Source organism: Zeugodacus cucurbitae, chromosome 2 (genome assembly GCF_028554725.1).
Source record: "Zeugodacus cucurbitae isolate PBARC_wt_2022May chromosome 2, idZeuCucr1.2, whole genome shotgun sequence".
Taxonomy (NCBI): domain Eukaryota; kingdom Metazoa; phylum Arthropoda; class Insecta; order Diptera; family Tephritidae; genus Zeugodacus; species Zeugodacus cucurbitae.
Window position 1 is genome coordinate 8,805,596 of NC_071667.1, and position 18,625 is coordinate 8,824,220.

Sequence of the window (18,625 nt, forward strand, 5' to 3'; positions counted from 1 at the left end):
GCATTTTAGTTTTCTTATATAAAGTAAATACGTGACACTTTGTATTAAATATAATGTAAGCATTTATATTATGTTTCCGAAAATAAAAAATTAAAATTTAAGGCGAATTCTAACCGCTAATGTCTTATGTCTTTAGGTATGTGTTAATAGGTATTATATGTTTTTGATGTTTAAATAGGTATTTTTATAGTTCATAAATATATTTTTTGTTTGGCGTTAGGCATGTATTGTGCTTTCAAATACATTTTATTGTGCAGCATCATTTTTACTTATAAGTAAAAATATATATGTATGTTTGAAATGAATTACATGGTTGTCAGTGATTTATAAAATAAATACATGTTAAACATAAATGTTACCGCTATTTGTATCGAACGTGTATTCGTCATTCAAATTATTGTTTTAACATTTGCTTTTCAAACAAATAAATTTTTAGCTCTGCTTTCTCATATATTTGCTTCATAAATAATTAATTATGTTATTTTTTAATTCATTTATATCTTAATGGGCATTTGTCATATCAAAGTCTTTTTTCTTGTTATTGTTATTCAAATTCTTGTTCTTCTATTTTTATTTGTTTGATTTTTAATAGATAAAATTCATTTTTGATTTCCTTTGCAATGCTTCTTATGTACATACATTCTTTTTTCATTTACAATTGCTATTTAAAAAGCCTAAAAACTCCTAATTCTGTAGCGTTTAATTTCCATTAAAACTTGCATTAAAATATTTTGCTTTCTTGTTATTTATAATCTTTATAGTGGCAGCCTTTATTATTTAATTATTTTTTTTTTACATTGTTTTATTTTATTCTCTATTTTCATTCATTAGTAATAATAATTTTTTTTTTGCATTTACTTCAAATTGATCTCATTTGTCCCTGTTGCTTTTAAACCCATTTCTTTTATTTATATGTATTTTAATGTTCGTTGACTAGAAATTAATACAAAAAATAACTTAATACTATATATAATTGTTATTTATAAAAGTATAAAAATATGCATGTCTTAAAATAGGAAACTAAAACTATCTTGGTCAGTAGGTTTTTCATTATAAACTTGAGGAAAATACAATACAATAGATAACAAATCGAATTAAAGTAGAAATAATGATTGTTTTAACACGCAAATTATCTTCAATATAAAAATTATGCTGGATATTAAAAAAAAAATACAGTGTTGCCACTTTACATACATAAAATATAAAAGGCGTTCACTGTTTTTCACAAAATCTTTTCATTATGCAATTATTTTCGCAAAAATGTTCGAAATTTTCATTTATAAAAAAATTGATTTTTTACGCATTTGGTTGAAAACTGCATATATGTACACTAATATATTACAATATGGAAAGTTATTCCTATTCCATTTTTATTATTATATTATTAGGCCGTTTAAGTAGGAGCAATTGTGTAGTTCTACACACTTCAATATTGAACAACACAAATGTTAGCAAGTTACTTTTTTAACATTCGAGTATTTTGTACAATAGTAACAATTTCTGGCAGTTTTGCTTATAAATAAATAAAACAAATGCGGCATTTATGCATAGAAGTGTTTTTTAGGCTTTTTTGTTATGAAACATTTGAAAAGTGTGACTTGTAACTAGAAATTTTTGTATTAAAATTTTTATTGAACAAATGCTGAACTAACGGCAAATAGAGAGAATTAGTAACTAGCAATAAAAAAAATATTATGCGATTAATTGTTTGAGGAAAAGGCTGATTTGGAGATTCCAATATGCCGTCAATAAGAGCAGGTAAATAGGCATATTATAGTTAGCTTGCTTACAAGATTTGTTGAAAGTAAACATAAAATAAATTTGAAAATGTGTTACTTTGCGACATTTATTACTTCATTGATAAATGCATAATTTAATCAAAAATATAAGTAAATCCTTTAGCGCACAATTCCAAGTTAAACTTTCAACATATAATCAGCCTTATACTTAATCACATAATAATTGTTAAATAAGTAGTGCTTAATCGAAACAAATAATTTTGGACTTCACATTTTTGAAAACACTATCAGTTTGAAAATTTTCTTGCATTAAATATTACTAATTACAATATTATATAACTACATATCGTTACAATTTCGTCACCAATAAAGGCTGCTTAAAATATTATATAAATATTTTGTTTTTCTTTCATAAAATCACAAATTTAGAATATTGTTGTTACAATTGTTGTTTGTTTGTTGTTTTTTGTTATTTTCATATTTTTGTTATGCGCTTCATCCAGTAAGTCTAATATAAATTTAAAATTTGCAAATTTCAGCGTTTAGTTTCAATGCGCCGAGGAGTTTTAACACTACGCTGCATTTAGTTATTTACTTGACGTGGCATTATATTTAATTTCTAACTGCTAAGTACTAAATATAAAATCTACATGTGTCTGCTCTGCTTTAGAGTAAATGCTTTTTTGTTTCTAATTTGCTTTTAAATCTGTTTTTTATTATAATTTTTTACGTTTTAGCTATACTCTTAAAGTAGTCTAGTCTGCTTTTTAAAGATAATAATAATTTAATATTATAATTTAATCAGTTGTAATTACATATTAGTTTATGTTTAATCATAAGTGCTGTGTTCTCTTGTATTTTTGGACATTATCATATATTTATTTGCGTTAGTTCCTATTGAGTTTGGCACGCTTTTGAAGTGCGTGCTAGTCTTCTAAGAAAATTGCGAGTTGTTTAGTTATTCGGTCACACATCGATCATTCACGAAAGCTCCACCATCCATTTCATCTGTCTTTGACTGCGAGTAACAATTTGTGTGCTTAACTTAAGCACTTGACGGTTATACTGTTGCCTATTTTTCGGTTGTTTCCTTTCTTTTTTGGTATACACGTATTATATACTTTGTTAGGAGACAATTTCTGTTAAAGTAGGAATTACGTTTCATTTTACTCTCTCACATTCTCACGTGTTTTGTATATTATTGTAATAATCTAACGCTTTGTTGTAACGCGAAATTGTAAATTTAAAAAATCGGCTCTACTTTAGGCATTAGCGTAAAATTTTGCATTCCATTTCACCTGCTTTGAGGTTATGGTTAAGTTTTGTTTTTGTTATTATTTTGGTGCGTTTTATGATCTTGTTCACGTGGTATATGTGCGTATAACATCACGTATAACGGCCCGGCAGAGTGGACACTGACCGCCACCAACGCCACGCCACTGCTCGATGGCGCAATCATAACACATGCACATATGACCACACATATAGAGCACCGAGTCAATTTGATTCTCATAGCAGATTGTGCATTCAGCGCCAGCGCTGCTATTGCTGTGATCCACGGTGTCTTTCCATTTATTCATCTCCTGAGTAGAATTGCAACTGTTCAATGTGGACACGGGCTATAAAGGAACGAGAGCGTAAAGAAATATAAGTTAGAATTGTTGACAACTGCATATAATAGTAGTTCAAATTTAATTTGTTGTTAGTTCCATTGTAACTCACCTCAACATATTGATTATTAGCCATCGTTGACGAACATGCGCCAGCCAACACACCTGATGTGGGTTGCCTTGTCGCGTTCACCGCATTACCGCCACCACTGACACTATTCAACTCATGTGTTGAGTTCGCAGGCGGCAAATTCACAACCAAGACAGTTCCGCCACCGTTGGGCTGAATCTGTATGAGATCACCACTTGATGGCATGCTGATCATGTGACCGGTCGCCGTCGCCGTGGTATTGCCATTGGTGTTGCTGACGGATGACACCGTAGACACCGTCGCTGCAGGTACATTACAATGAGTTTGCGCCGCATTTGCCGTCATGGAAGCGAGTGTCGCCGCCGAACTGTTCATGGTGTTGTGTGATGCCACGGTGAGCGCAGAGGTGTGCAACATTTTGCGCGATTCGGACATTTGACTATTCAGACTATTCATCGATTCGGCAATTGACATATTGCCGTGTTGCGGCAGACGTTGTGTTGACGGTGCAGCTGAGAGTGGTTGTTGTGGGTAGTTCACCATATTGGGCAGCTGTTGGCGGAACATGCGTACCGACTGGGTGGAGCCGTAAACATCGAGGAATGCCCACAGCTGTAGAGATTGATCGACATGCATGACAACAACTGCTGGTCCATTATTTTTGCTAATGGTCACCTCGCCGTTGGGCGCGATGAAGAAAGCAATCTCATCGCCACGTTGTGGCTGTGAGGCAATATCTTTGCTCACCACCCAATATTCCGGGCGATCGAGCAGAAAATCAGAGTCGTTGGGTAGGTCGGAGGGTTGCAGTGCGGCCGGATTGCAGGAGGTAAGGCCAAGCGCCAATGCGCCCAAGTACATTTGCTCTGTTTTGAGTATTTGTACAATTACCTTCTCGCCGATGCGTATGGGACGCGCTGTGAACACATAACCCTGGCAGAAATCATTCTCCGTGCGCGACGCTATGAAGCGATCCATAGAGAGACGCACATTGCGACCTTTGGTGATATGGAAGGGCACCGGTATGAGGCGACCATTGGCATTGTATCGTAACGGTGGCAGACCGTTGGCCATGTCTTGTGCGTACGGCATTTGTTCCATCGAAATATTCAGCGATTGCATTGATGGCAACACATGACGATCCAAATCCTGTTCGACAGCTGGCAATGAGCGACGCGATTGTTGATGCGGATGATGTGGATTCAGTGGAATTTGTGGACCAGGCAATGTACCGCCTGCGCCAATTACAGCACTATTGCCGGTAGGTAATGCTACACCGGCGGCAACAAGTCCATTACCACTTTGTTGATACATATAGACACGTGAATCCAAGAACTCAATTGCGGTGCAATTGCCATAGATATCCACCAAAGTCCAGAGTAAGCCACGCGTATCGATGCCGCTCAATATGACACCCTTCTCCACATTATTGATGCCATAGATCACCTCACCGGCCGAATTGACATAGTAATAGAGTATGTTATCCATTTCGCAATACTGTTCGTGCAGCGCCTTCGCCCAGAAACCGGGACGATTCGTTAAGTCGGGACAGGCGTACTTGGGTAGCGCACCCTCCAGTGTTGCCGGATCGTTGCTGGTGAAACCGAAACGTATGCCGCCATTCCAATTGTTTGAAATTTCGGAGAAACGCACGCATATGCGCTCGTTGATGCGCACCGGACGTGCTGAAAAGGTGATCGCGCGGCAGAAACTTTCGAAACGACGCGCCAAAGTGCCGTCACGGGATATCCGTATGTTGTCGCCGTGTACGGTGTGAAACTGGAGGGGAGGTAAGTTGTTAGGACCCGGGCAGGAGGATGGTGAGCGACGTACTGCAAGGAAAAAAGCAAAAAATTATATTAGAATTATAGCAAATCTTATTGAAGACTAAGCTCAACATTTTCAAAACTTAACTTTTAATTTGGTAAAGACAATTTTTTTAATGTTTGCAGACAAATCTGTATATGTATGTACTTGTTATTTTGTATTTATTTTTCTTTACCGCTCTTATTTTCATTGCGACTACACCAAAGGTACATACATGTAGGTAAATACGTTTGCATACAAATATAAAAGAAAACACCGCTTGTATAGATTGAATGCTTAAGCAAAATTAAGTACTATTCAAGCTATGTAGATATGTATGTACATACATTTACATCCTTATGTACATATATGTATACACAAGCGTATCCTTACATGCTTGTCCACTTGAAAAGCATAAAGCAGCTGGCACATGCCCATTTTCCAATTTTCGAAATAAATGACAAAATGTGAAGACAAGAAACGTGCAACAACAATTGGTTACTGCCTACTTAATGCTTTCTTTGTAATATTTCTTCCCTTTTTCCTTCATCATCCAACACACATAATACGCTTGGCTGCAATGGCATTTGCTATATGTAGTTGTTTTTGCGTTTCTTAGGGTAGCATCTTGTGCTCCTACATATGTTGTTATCCTTGCCAGGCAACCAGTTTATATTGTCTGTCCTTAATTTGAAGTCGAACCAAACCAACAGATGCTACTGCCCTACTTGATCCTTGCGCTTTGCTATATAAAGAACAACAACAACATGAAGGAATGTACAATGATATCTGCTATATTGGATCAATGTGTCGTTAATGCCTCAACGTACTTGCGTATGCGTATTGTATCCACACATACGAAAATTTGTATTTGTGTGTGTGTATGTGTGTTGGCATGTTAATTTTTTCTTTTGCGGCTGCGCGACTGTTGCGTTCATGTCTATTTTTGGCTTTACGTGCAGAAGGGTAGCTGATCGTTGATCTCATTATACATTTTATTTTTTTCTTTTTTTGTTTTCTTTTAAGTTATTATGCGTGCAAGTGGCACGCGTCTCAGATCGTCCTTATGGCGTCGTGTCGTCGATGTAGTTGTTGCGGTTGAATTAAATTCAATTTTTTCGCCTTTGCTTTTGTGCGCGCCAGCCGTCACGAATGTCATGCATTATGTACTTTATGTATGCCATGTTATGCTATGCTATGTTGTGTAATATGTTGATCATTTGAAGGCAGCAGCAGCCGTCCGACCATAAGCCAAAGCGTTAACCGCCTGACCGTCTGTCGATTGCAAGTGCGCCTGAATGTGTTGTGGCTTGCAGTTTTTTGTTTTCTGCTTATTTTTTAACATTCCGTTGCAGCAACTGCTGCTGCTTTTGCTAGCATAGTTGCAAATTAATTATTGGTGCCCTTCGCCAGCAATTTATGCTCAGCTCCACTTTACAAATACAAGTTTGAATATTCATATATATATGCTTACATAAGTTAGGTTATGTTGTGTAATTTGTGGCGGCATGCTCCTATTTTTGCTAAAAAAAAAATTCGCAAAGCAATTAAGGACATGCGCTAGCTTTTGAAATATTAAAAAGCGGTCCCTTTGGTAAGTACATATAACGCCCTTTACGCACTCAAGGAAACAACTGTCACCGCTGAAACTTTTTTAACCACAATCGTCATTTGTTTGGCGTGCGGCTGTCGAATTTTTTCTTCTTTTCTTATTTAACTTTTTTGAATACAACAAATATGCTATCAGACGTTTTTATTACTTCTGCCTTTTCTGCAACTTTGCTATTTCGGTCACATATGTATGTATGTAAGTATGTCGGCAAGTGTTTCAAGATAGACATTTCTTTGCGAATGCTAAAACTATTTTAACGTTTCCTTTTGCTCTTCAGATATTTATACTTTTTTTAGTGAGCCAATCTTGATAATGTAATAATTGTGTGATAACCGTATGCCTAAAAGTTTCATTAACAAATTAAGGTACTAACGTGTGTATGTATGTTAATATATAAACATATTTATGTATGTAAATATATTAAACATTTGTCACTTAGAGTTTTTAATAAAAAAAAAATAGTTTCGATAGCCTTATCAAACAAATCTTAGAATTAGTCATACATATAAATATGTGTGGTTTTATTGAAAAATCTGTCATTTTGTTTATATACGAGTATATTTGCTGATTTTACTTATCTTAAATTTTAAACAGTTATTTTCTATTTTTAAATTTTTATGATATATATACATATGCTTTCCCGAACATAGTAGACAATTCTATATTTCTTTGATCACTTCGCAAAACTATCATGACGACGCTTAGTACAAAAATATTTATGTAGAAACACATACAATATGATCAAGTAGCTCAAGTTCATATAAACTAAGCTAGGTGTTTCGATTGCTAGTAAAAATCGCTGCTTAACTTTTTTCAGAAGTTATTTAATTTGAAGATTTTAGTTCTAAGTTTTTATTTATAATAAAACACAAGCTCGAGTCTCGATTAAATTTTTCAGAACGACTTCAATTCATCAAATTTGTTTATTAATTCTTTCATAAACAAATAATTTAAGCGATTTTTCAATGTACTCACACTCAACTCAATTATGGTTAACAACACTCAATTCTTCTATGAAATTACACTCAAATGCAGATAACCGGAAATTGAGTGGAATATAAGATAATGCTCAAAAATTAATATTTGAGTGATAGAGCACGAACACTCAAATCAAATCGCTGAGTGTTTATTCAATTGAGTGGCGCACAAATGGAGTAATGTGATTTTTGCAACCCCTTAATTATGAGCAAAGAAGCACTCTTGAACAAAGAGAGCCGCAGTAGCAGCAAAAAAATGCATTTCATGCGCCACAGGAACGAAAAAGAGTCTCAATAAAATGACGAATAACTTTTGTTATTGCGCCCTTGTGGTGTCGCTAAGCAAATACAATCGAGGTAGTGTGCGAGTGCACAGGAAATTTTCGGGGGTTGAAAAGTTAACGTAAAATCCCAAATGAAGGTAAATTCAAAATGCAACTGCGAGCAAACATAACAGAAAAAAAGAAACACACTAAGTAAAGGCAAATGAAAACGGCAGATGTTCAAATTTCCAAAAACTCACGCACACCATCACACACACACATACAAACATGTACATACACACACTTTTAACGCAGAATACAATGTTGTGAGGAGGAGTTCGAAGCAAAGAAAGGAACTGAAAATTAACGTAGAAATAAAATTAAATATATGTGTATTCTTAGATAGATATATGTATGTTAGTATTACCTACATTTGTATGTAGATTAAAGATATTGTATATTATAGGAGAAAGTGTAACGCCAAACAATATTGATAACTATACGCTACCGCAAGATGCGCTTTAAACTATTAAAGACACTGAAAAAATATGTTTTTGAGTTTAAAGAAACAGAAAAGACTGCCAATATGCAATACAACATGTCTAGAGGGGTGTTAGTCATATAGTTACTAAGTTGCGCTGGGGTAAGAACAGAAGAGGGCATTAAACCGGGTCTTAGACACGCTTAAAAATGAAATTCAATACCAACAACGGCTGAAAGCAAAGTACAAAGTACACTAAATACAACTGAGACTCGGGTGCAGCCAAGCGTATGCGCTAGGTAGCAGGGGAGCCAACACGGCTTGGCAAAAATCAGAATCTTTTCACGCATAAGACAAGCTCGAAGCGTACAAACATATAATATAGCATATTTTAAAGGTAAATGTGTATTTATATATACATACATTGCTTACTTCAATATGTAAGCAGAAACCGGCAGCAACCGATACGGATATGCATATATGTATGTATGTACATAAACGGGATGAATATTAAGAACACATCCGGTCTCTGAAGGCGATGTAGGGGACAGACACACACACACCCAAACGAAATATTAAGCAAGGATGAGAAGAAGTCTTCGACCGTAGAAAGGAAGTAAGCTGAGCTGAGAGCGCTGTTATGTCTACGCAGCAACAAAAAACTGGTTGAATAGCCAAGTATAGAGTGTGTGATACTACTTCCGGTCTTGAAGAGACGCACACACACACACAGACGCAATCGTATAAAAACTCAGCTTCACATGATGGAGTCTCGATTGGAACGGCACTTTGATTATCGGTTGTCGTTGGTAGTATGTATTTGTTATTGCGTGGTTTACATATGTAGACACACTTATTTACATATCGATAGATGGTAATAGGTTTGTATGAAGCTGGCTTGATTAAAGCGCATGAGCAGCTGCAGACTCAAGTGCATACGGTGGCAGCAGTTTGTGATAATGGTGGATTAAATAATCATGTATGCACAATATATACATATGTATGTATCTATGTATTTATATACATATATAGTATATGTAATAATATGCATATTGCAGGCGACAGTTCCGATATGACTTTCTATATGATTAATGTGCTTGTATTAATAGTGATAAAACATAGTCTCAAGAAGGCATGAAAATTTGAGATTTGCAGTTTTCAAAAATAAAATTAAAATTATTTAATTTCATTGATATTTTTTCTGTATTGTATAACTGTCTTTTTTCAACAAAGTCAAGTACCTATATTCGATAAGAAAGTTCAATTTAGAACAATTCGAAATGTGTCTACTGTTTCATAAAAAATCGTATACAGGAAATATATGCTTTCAATGACTACTTTGTGTGCAATTACAAGTAAATTTTCTATAACAAATATTTTATACATTGTATTATCTAATAATTGCTGCTTTAAAAAATTTAATGAACCACTCATAACCTCACTTTTATCTTTCCGTTCTTTCGACTTGAGACACTAGGCGCTATAACTTTCTAATTTCAATAACGTAACTAATTTCAAGGAACAATAATGCAATGAAAAATAGAAAGGAAACGCGATTACAACACACAACGGAGCACAAAAATCACAATTCTTAGCGACAATTCTTCAGTGTTGCCAATCGATGAGCGCACGCTTGGTTGGTCAAACAAACACGCCGTTCTAAGCAGATAAAATTCACTGCAGAAATTAACAAAAATATTTGTGAAAATTGAAAGGAAAATAATAAAAACAAAATTGCATATGTTTGAAGTAAAGAATTTTGTTTCAATAATTCTACGGACAGAGAATAAGCAAGAAAGCACTAAAACCGCGATGAGCGTTAAAAAAAAGCGCCAAGCAACAAGCAAGCGCCAGCGACGACTTTGCTACTTTTGTTTTTGTTATTTTTTCATAGTTTTTTTTTTATTTTACCGTGTAACAAATTGGTAATTATGACCTGTAACTAATTGCAAAACAACAGACGTTGCATAATTTGTTGTAAGTGAAGAAATATGGCAACATTCGGAGCGAGAAGCTTAGATGGCGCATGTATAAATTAAAATGTAAGAATTTTATGCAAGGAAGTGGTTCACAACATTGTGTGTTTATAAATGAATCTTTAGCATTTACTGTTATAATGCTGCAAGCGACCATGTCATTAGTTGCGCGTTTTTTAACCTGTTGTTGGGAGTTATACAAGCATTCCAGCAATGTCGATGATAACGATTACGCGCAGAATACCGAGCGGCATTTCACAACGTACATATGTATGTGGTAATAAAAAATAATAATTTTCCACGCGCTACAGCTTATGAATAGTCGACGGCAGTTAATCTGTGTAAATTCTAAAACATATTAATGAAGTGCAACAAATGTGCAACACAGTGTAAGAGTGCGTGTGGCAAGCTTATTAAATTAACGCGGAAGTCGTCAGCAACAAGTATTCGCAGGCATAAAAACATACATAAACATATAAATATATATGAGTACATACATACAAACTGTTGCACACAGCATATGCCTCAGCACACTTGTCACTTGAATGCACTCATGTCTCTAGTCAAAAAATTAGTACGCATTGTTTTTGCTTTAATATTTTGCAGTTGCATTACAACAACAAACTACAAATTGCCACATGTTTTGCAATTAATAGCATTTGCCATCGATCATTGATTCATTCATGCGCAGCACTTGGTGACCACGCACAGTTGCATGCGGAAGGCTTGTCCCTGTCAATAAAGCGTCAACAACAGCTTTTAAATACTAAGTCAGTGACTAGACGACCGCTGTACGCTGCATATTATCACTGGTCACGGCTACTATATATTTTCTGCTTTACTTATACATATGTATTCTTTTGCTATAGAAACAATTTTATAGAAGCTACGTGATTTCCTTTCGACGACACGGACGCCGCTCAATTAAACGTGCAAGCATGCGCCGCGTACTATTTATCAATGAATTTTTGCTCCTTTACATACATAGAAATATTTACTACAAATGTCTGACATCTGTGCGTTTACAATTTTCCTATAGTATTCTATGCATTGATATATATTTTTCTTTCATTATTGGTCTTAAGCGCTTTTTGCGCGCTGTTTGTCCACTTCCTCTAACTGCATTTGCTCATTGCTTCAATCGAATGCGAGATTTTTGTTGAGCAAGTATTTGCGCTAATAGCGTTTCCACAGCATGTTGCACTTGCTGCCGTCAATCAATGGTAGTGGCTGGTCTGTGTAAAATAAAATAAAAACATTCTTTCTAACCTTCATATGACATCGGTTTGCTGGATTAACAAAGCTAATAGCTGCCATCGATTGGTCACTTCTCTGCTCGCTATCTTTGGGCGCTGCTCGCCTGTCAAAAATTTTACATGTGAAAGCAACAACAAAGATATCTAGTTGAATTCGTGCTGGAGAGTATGCGAATACCTCATTAAAATTGCAATCGTCGCTTGCTGTGTGCTACCAAGTTTTGTTTTACACATTTTAGAACCATTTTACTATTGTGAACGGCTCAAAGTACAAATTACTGTCAAAATAATTAAAATTGTTATACACAAATTTGAAATTGAAAAGGGCAGGCGAAGATAAATTGTCAGTATTTTTGTATTGAATTTATTGAATAAAAAACTTTAATAAAAATTAAATTTATTGTAGAAAACGTTAGACATAGACGGTGGTTGAAGAGTTCAGTGCGACCAAGTATATACAATTCGATTTCAGTGCTGCCAGTTTGTATGGAAATTAGGAAAGTTTGTTCGATTGGCTTGTCTATAGCAGTTAGCCCATCGATGACAGCTAATATATGATCCGCAGGGGTGTTTTTCTACAGATGCAATAAATGTATTGAAAATTTTGTTTATATAAAAGTTGCATGAAAAAAATATGAATGAAAATTATAAAAATAATATACATATATAAAATAATCAGTTGAGTGAAATTTGAAATAAAATTCCCAAGGCTTGTCAAATATGTCACTCAAAGAGTTAGCAATAGACTGCATGTCAAAAGTTGCACTACAAACTGAAACTACACACACTCAAGGCAAAAAAATATTCAAAATTTAAAAAAAATATGAAATCAAATGCAATTTATGGCAACTAAAAGACGCTCAAAATTACTTCACGCAGTTCGCTGCTGGCTGCCCAGTGATGACCACTTCCGTTGATTGCAAAAATGTACATTTCTAAAGCATGGGAGGCAGTGGAGCGCAGTGGCGCAGAACTACTTATAGCATTATTTGAATGTGAACACAATAAAGGGAAGCCACAAAAGCGAATTGAAGCAGCTTTTACTGCGAATAAACCGCAATACTACACATAAATATCTATAGCGTTATATGCCAGTACAACTGTAAACAAAAGTACATACAAACATACATGTATTTATGGCAGAAAATCAGCCAGTCACAACGGAAGGGACAAAGCAGGCGCAAACGAGTCGACAGCAGTGAGTGTGATGAACTTCTTAATCTGTGAAAATGTGCACCAGGCTCCGCCAACTGGCCGGCTGAATTGTTGTGGGCATTGCACTTGTCGGCGGCAGCGGCGGCGCATTTCCGCTAGTATTTTATTTACAATAGTTGCGAAAAAAAGCCGAGAAGCGTAACAAAACCGCTTTGCACTTTTCAATTTTATTGCGGAAATTAGATGTAAGAGCCAGCGAGTATAGAGGAAAATGAATGCAGCAACAGTTTGACAGTTGTCAGTCGCTGAGGTCAAAGTGGAGTGCAATGCACCACTGCTGCAGCGCAATTGGACACATGCATATAAATATGTGACGACTTTTAAGCATTTTTAGAAATATGAAGCTTTGGTCATTCGAAACCGCACAAACCGATTACGTAAAATACGTCAAATAACTGAAATGTGTAGAGTGACAGAATATGAGTTTACCACATATTTCAACATTACTTTTGCGAATACGAGTAGCAGTCAGTCATTCGATATCTCTTTGAAAAAAAAAAGAAACATATGTATCATAATAGATAAATTGTAGACATTATTGTCAATGCATGTAAAACAAGCCATGCGTAACGAGACAACTAACAATTACCCAACAATTTGTGGCGAATTTGTTGTAGCGCTTTGTGACTTTTTAAAGCAATTGCAACACACGCAAAAGTGTTATAAATATGTATGTATGTATGAAAGGAAATATTTATAAAAAAGTGTAGACAAATGAGGGACTGAATTATTTAATAATATATAGATAATAATAATTAATATATAAAAACTAGCAGACCCGGCCACATGTTGTTGTGGTTAAGGAATACATTAAATTAAGTTGGTCCAATCTTGGCTTCGGCGACGATATTGATTACTCGAGGTCGATTTATGTTACGCAGCATGATGACAACTCACACTACTTTTAATTGCAAAGTGAATGGTGATAGTACAGGCAATTTTATATAGTTTGGGATAATTGACGACGTCATCTTGGTTTGTAGCTGTGTCAACTCTCTTGGACCGAAATTCTAAATTGTCGCATTAAGATCATCGATATCTTTTTTTACCACCAATATAGGTCATTCAATCAGTCATTTATGGTTATCATATTGAGTTTTCATGTCAGGAAAACTTCTCTTTCGAGTAAATGAAGTGACAGAAATCTGTTGGAAACGCTGTTAATCCATCGAGGTTTCAACTGCGACCCTAAAATTTCCAACTGCTTCTACAATCGCAATTTGATATTGTTGCAAATACACTCATATGTTAGTTGTTAATTGGCGATACTTTATGTGTCGCCACAAAATGACTTTAGGCATGCGATTAGCCCGTAAGTAACAGTTGATCCAGGAATAATTGGAAGAGTCTGGCGTAAATCACCTGTTAACAGAATCCTGGCTGCACCAAAAACGTTCGACAATCAAGTTCTTTTAAAGTCCTGTGCAGTACCTCCAGCGACTTTTTGAATATTTGGAAAATCTTAGTTATAGCGCTATTTTTGGCGATTTTGCCGACTGGTGTTTCGTTCATTTGCAATTTAGGAGTAATTTCAAGGCCGAATGTGCCGTTTGTTTGCCTACTAACAGGTGCCAAGTTGTCACTATACCCGTTAACCTTGGTGGTGAAAATGAGTGAAATTGGTTCTGGAATCACATCAGCCCTTATATACTATATGTTATGATTTTCTATTGGACTTTATGTCGAATATATAGGTTAAATTGTGTGTTATCTTAATAAAATTACATCAATAAATTGCGAGGTGTAAAATGTTCGGTTGGACGTGAACTTAGCCTTTCCTTATTTTTTACAAATTGTTTTGGGCTATCGACACAACCTTATACAATTGAACAATAACAAAAATATTTTACCAAAGCAACAATGACAACCTTCAAAATATTATTTTTTTGGTTTCTCTTTTTATATTTTTCTTGTCAACTCGAATAAAATTCTCTTATTGATATCTTCCTCGCAATTTTTCCATATTTACTCACTTTCTAATCTTTTTCTGGCCTTCCACGAATATTTCAAGACTAAAATTAGCCAGATCGGTTTGAACTTCAACAACCAATAACTTCCCGATTTTATAAAATTTTTAATTTTCTTCGCGGATAGTTAAAAAAATTTAGGGGTGGATCACCCTTAACATTTAGGAGGATGAAAAATAGATGTTGTCCGATTCTCCACCCTAGCTGATATGCACGCTAAGATTCACGAAAATCGGTCGAGCGGTTTCAGAGGAGTTCAATAACGTACACCGTGACACGATAATTTTTTATATTAGATGTTTCGATGTAAATTCCTCCGGGTCCACAAATATTAAAATTATTTTCCAAACAATATTTAGACTAATTATCCATTATATTTTGAGACAAAAAATGTAAAAGTGAATTATTGCAATTTGTTAAAAATTTTATGAAGCAACGCAATAAAAACACTTCACCTGACCTCAACAGAGTTGAGTGTGAATGGCCTTAGAACTCTTGACCAACACAGTTTGACGCTTGCTGGAGCGGCAAAATTAAAAATTAACCGACAAAATTTTCACCGCTATTGTGTAAGTATTTATAAAACCCACATAATGAGTGTTTCTTTAAATTAATTAAAATATAGACGAAGCAAAAAAGCTCGCTACTTCACTAATATACCATACATATACATACATAGGGACGTACGCACAACTGAAGATAAAAAACAAGCCGCTGTGTATTTATAAAAACGTATGTATGTAGCATTTGGACCCATTACTTGCTCGAAGGCCATTTATGCTTTTATTATTTTTCTTTTCAACTTTTTTCACTACATCACAAACACTAACAGCGAATAACGCTTTGAAAAAGGGGAACTCAAAACGCGCTGGGAGTCAAAATGCATATTCAGATACTATAAATATCCGAATGATGATGATCCAAACATACAAAAATAAGAAATATATTTTGCCACACATTAATTAATGATGTGTTCATGAGGTACGAAGCTGCAACAAAATCTATAAAAGCGTAACGTTATGAACGAATGAAGATCATTTCTGTAATTGAAACATATGAATTTATGTATTTTTGTGCGTCATTTGAAAGTGTGCTTGAGTACAATGTATCCACTATATGTATTTGTATGCGTATAATTATCTACGAAGTAATAAAGAATTATGGATGCGTGAAGTGGCTGAAAGTCTCAAATTTATAATTGAGCGCAATGGCGTGCTCCGCTAACATTTCTAACTTTAATGCCAGGCTAACCGTAGGCAATGCAGAAGCCCAAATTAATTTTTAAGGCATTTCGAAAAACGAGCAACGAAAAAAAAAATAATTAAAAACATAAACAAAATATTTACAATGCGCTCAAATATATTTATTAACGTGTTGCTGTCGTCTTGTATATACATACATATGTAGGTATGTCTCCTGCCAGCAAATTCAACAGTTCGATAAACTGACAAGCCAAAACGAAAACGTACCAAAATTGTAATGTGGCAGCCTAGCAAGGTAAAAATAACTTCACAGTCGGTTCATTTGCCTTGCGATTACATACATATATATATATATATATATATAGATATTAAGCTATATAGCGGCAGTGGATGCACAATGCTATGCACGAGCAGTTACGCCCGCAGCGTTGATGCGATTTCTCAGAAGGGGTCGCATGCTTCATTGCCCAAAGTACGAATGCCTGAAGATATGCCCATACATACTTAAACACACACGAGTACTCATATACATTTGTATGTGGTTATAGGTAGAAAATGAAGCAACAATTTGAACGGGCCGACATAATTTCAAGCAAAGAAACAAGCATAGCAAATTGTGTGGCAGTTGTGGGGTGGCATGCTGATGGCTCATTATAGACACACAACTACATACACGTATACATGGCTGAAGTATAAACACTTTTCGTTTTTTTCTTCCTCTAATGCCAAAGAAATGTTTTAGAGCAGAAATTTTTATTTGGTGTTGTTGAACTGGGAAGCAATTTGAACAGCTAGAAAACTTTAATGCTTGCTCGCTCGCGATGCCCACAAGCTAGCAGCTGCTGCTATAAAGTTAATTACATACATACAGATGGATATGTTTGATGCTAGCCGATGAGGTAATTTGTGGTTTAAGTTGAATCGATGAGTTAGCAGGCAAATAACTGGATTTTATTGAATTAAATGGATTAAAAATATCTAATATTTCAATATTAACCCAGTAAGCCCATGTAAAACGAAAAATACTCGCCTGTTATAGAATCACAAATTCCAAAACTTAAAAAAAAACATTAAAATTTCATTCATAACCTCAAATTAGTTAATATTAATAACAAAACGTTTCACAAACTACCCCCACAACCATACACAAGAAGTGGGTGACATATGCGCCTACACAAAACACACATTTTCAACAAATTAACATTTCAAATTAGAATTAGAAATGAGAAGTGATTGACAAATCACTGCACCGCGCGACATTTTACATTTTGCGTATGTCAAAGCGGCGAACGTCGCCATGAACTAATATATAATATATACAACCATCTATTAGTAAGCCAATGGGGTGCATGACGACGGGTCACGTGCCACTAACGCAGCACCAGAAACAATAACAACACTAAACTCGCTAAAAGAGAGCATTTTTACAAAGCGTTAACGCATTGATTTCTTTGACTTTAATTGTTGTTGTTGTTTTACACCGGTAATGCTTTTTAAACGGCGTTAAGCAATTTGGTGGCAGCACGCGTCGAAAAAACAGTAGGCGGAAGTGTTGCGCTGCACAATAGGGCCGGCAAACGACGCGTGTGGACAATCAAAACAACGATACCAAATCGAACTTCGGCAATTAGTTGCAGGCAGGAAGCGAAAATCGTGCCAAATACTGGCTAAGGGCTTGCTGGTGCATATGAATTGGATGGGTAAAGGTAAAAACAAAGTTGCCGCCTGTAATTGGAACCGGAAATGTGTAGGTTGAGTGTCCAATGCGGTAATTGCGGCGCCAAAAGCGTTGGTTGTTTGAAGTTATGCGCGAGGCATACATTAAAATGGAGCAAGAAACGGATTTTATTTCAAAAATTAGCACAAAAATGATGTTATGAAGAAGTTGTAGTAGGCGTAAATTAAGGAAATTAAATTAACAAATTTAGCACTCAGAATAAACAAATAGACATCAAAACTGTAATATAAAAGTGAAAATTTCGTTAATTGAAAAATTTAAATCTAACTAAACTTAAATAAGCTCTAATTTTCTTATAGTTTAACCAAGAAATTCATAATTTACTAGCTTGTAAAACTTTTAGAACTAATACACTAATAGAATCAAAATTCAATTTACACCTACGAGCTGTTTTAGATCTCAGCGGTGTCCGATCAAATTGTTAATACATAATTTATACACCAACGCCACAAGTGACCACGCAGTTTTACTATGACACAGTATAAACAAATGAAAAAGTGAAAACAGTGTTGCATTCGTGCAATACAGAAAGTGCAAACCAATCGCTCAAACAATAACAAACACCCACATTCTATATAAAAAAAAATGTTGTTGATACAGATTACAAGCGCACTCATAACAAAATATATATAAATAATAAATTGTGTCGCAATCGAGTGGAAATCGATTAATGAAACGATAAATAAAATGTA

General features: G+C 35.1%; 1 protein-coding gene and 1 long non-coding RNA gene across 4 annotated transcripts in view; one reads left to right on the plus strand and one right to left on the minus strand.

Annotated features, from left to right (window-relative positions):
* Positions 1-320: 320 nt before the first annotated feature.
* Positions 321-18,625, minus strand: part of LOC105210150 (protein neuralized) — a 43,172-nt gene continuing 24,867 nt past the window's right edge. For all 3 annotated transcript variants that reach the window (XM_011180946.3, XM_054235998.1, XM_011180945.3), the window contains exons 2-3: positions 3,462-5,272; positions 321-3,358 (exon numbers count right to left, since the gene is read on the minus strand). In XM_011180946.3, the coding sequence (XP_011179248.2) occupies positions 3,101-3,358; positions 3,462-5,272 (2,069 nt within the window). In that variant the 3' untranslated portion in view covers positions 321-3,100. The remainder of the gene's footprint in view (positions 3,359-3,461; positions 5,273-18,625) is intronic.
* Positions 11,827-12,489, plus strand: LOC128924139 (uncharacterized). The gene is made up of 2 exons (XR_008472822.1): positions 11,827-12,154; positions 12,218-12,489. It is a non-coding gene; the product is annotated as an uncharacterized LOC128924139 (long non-coding RNA).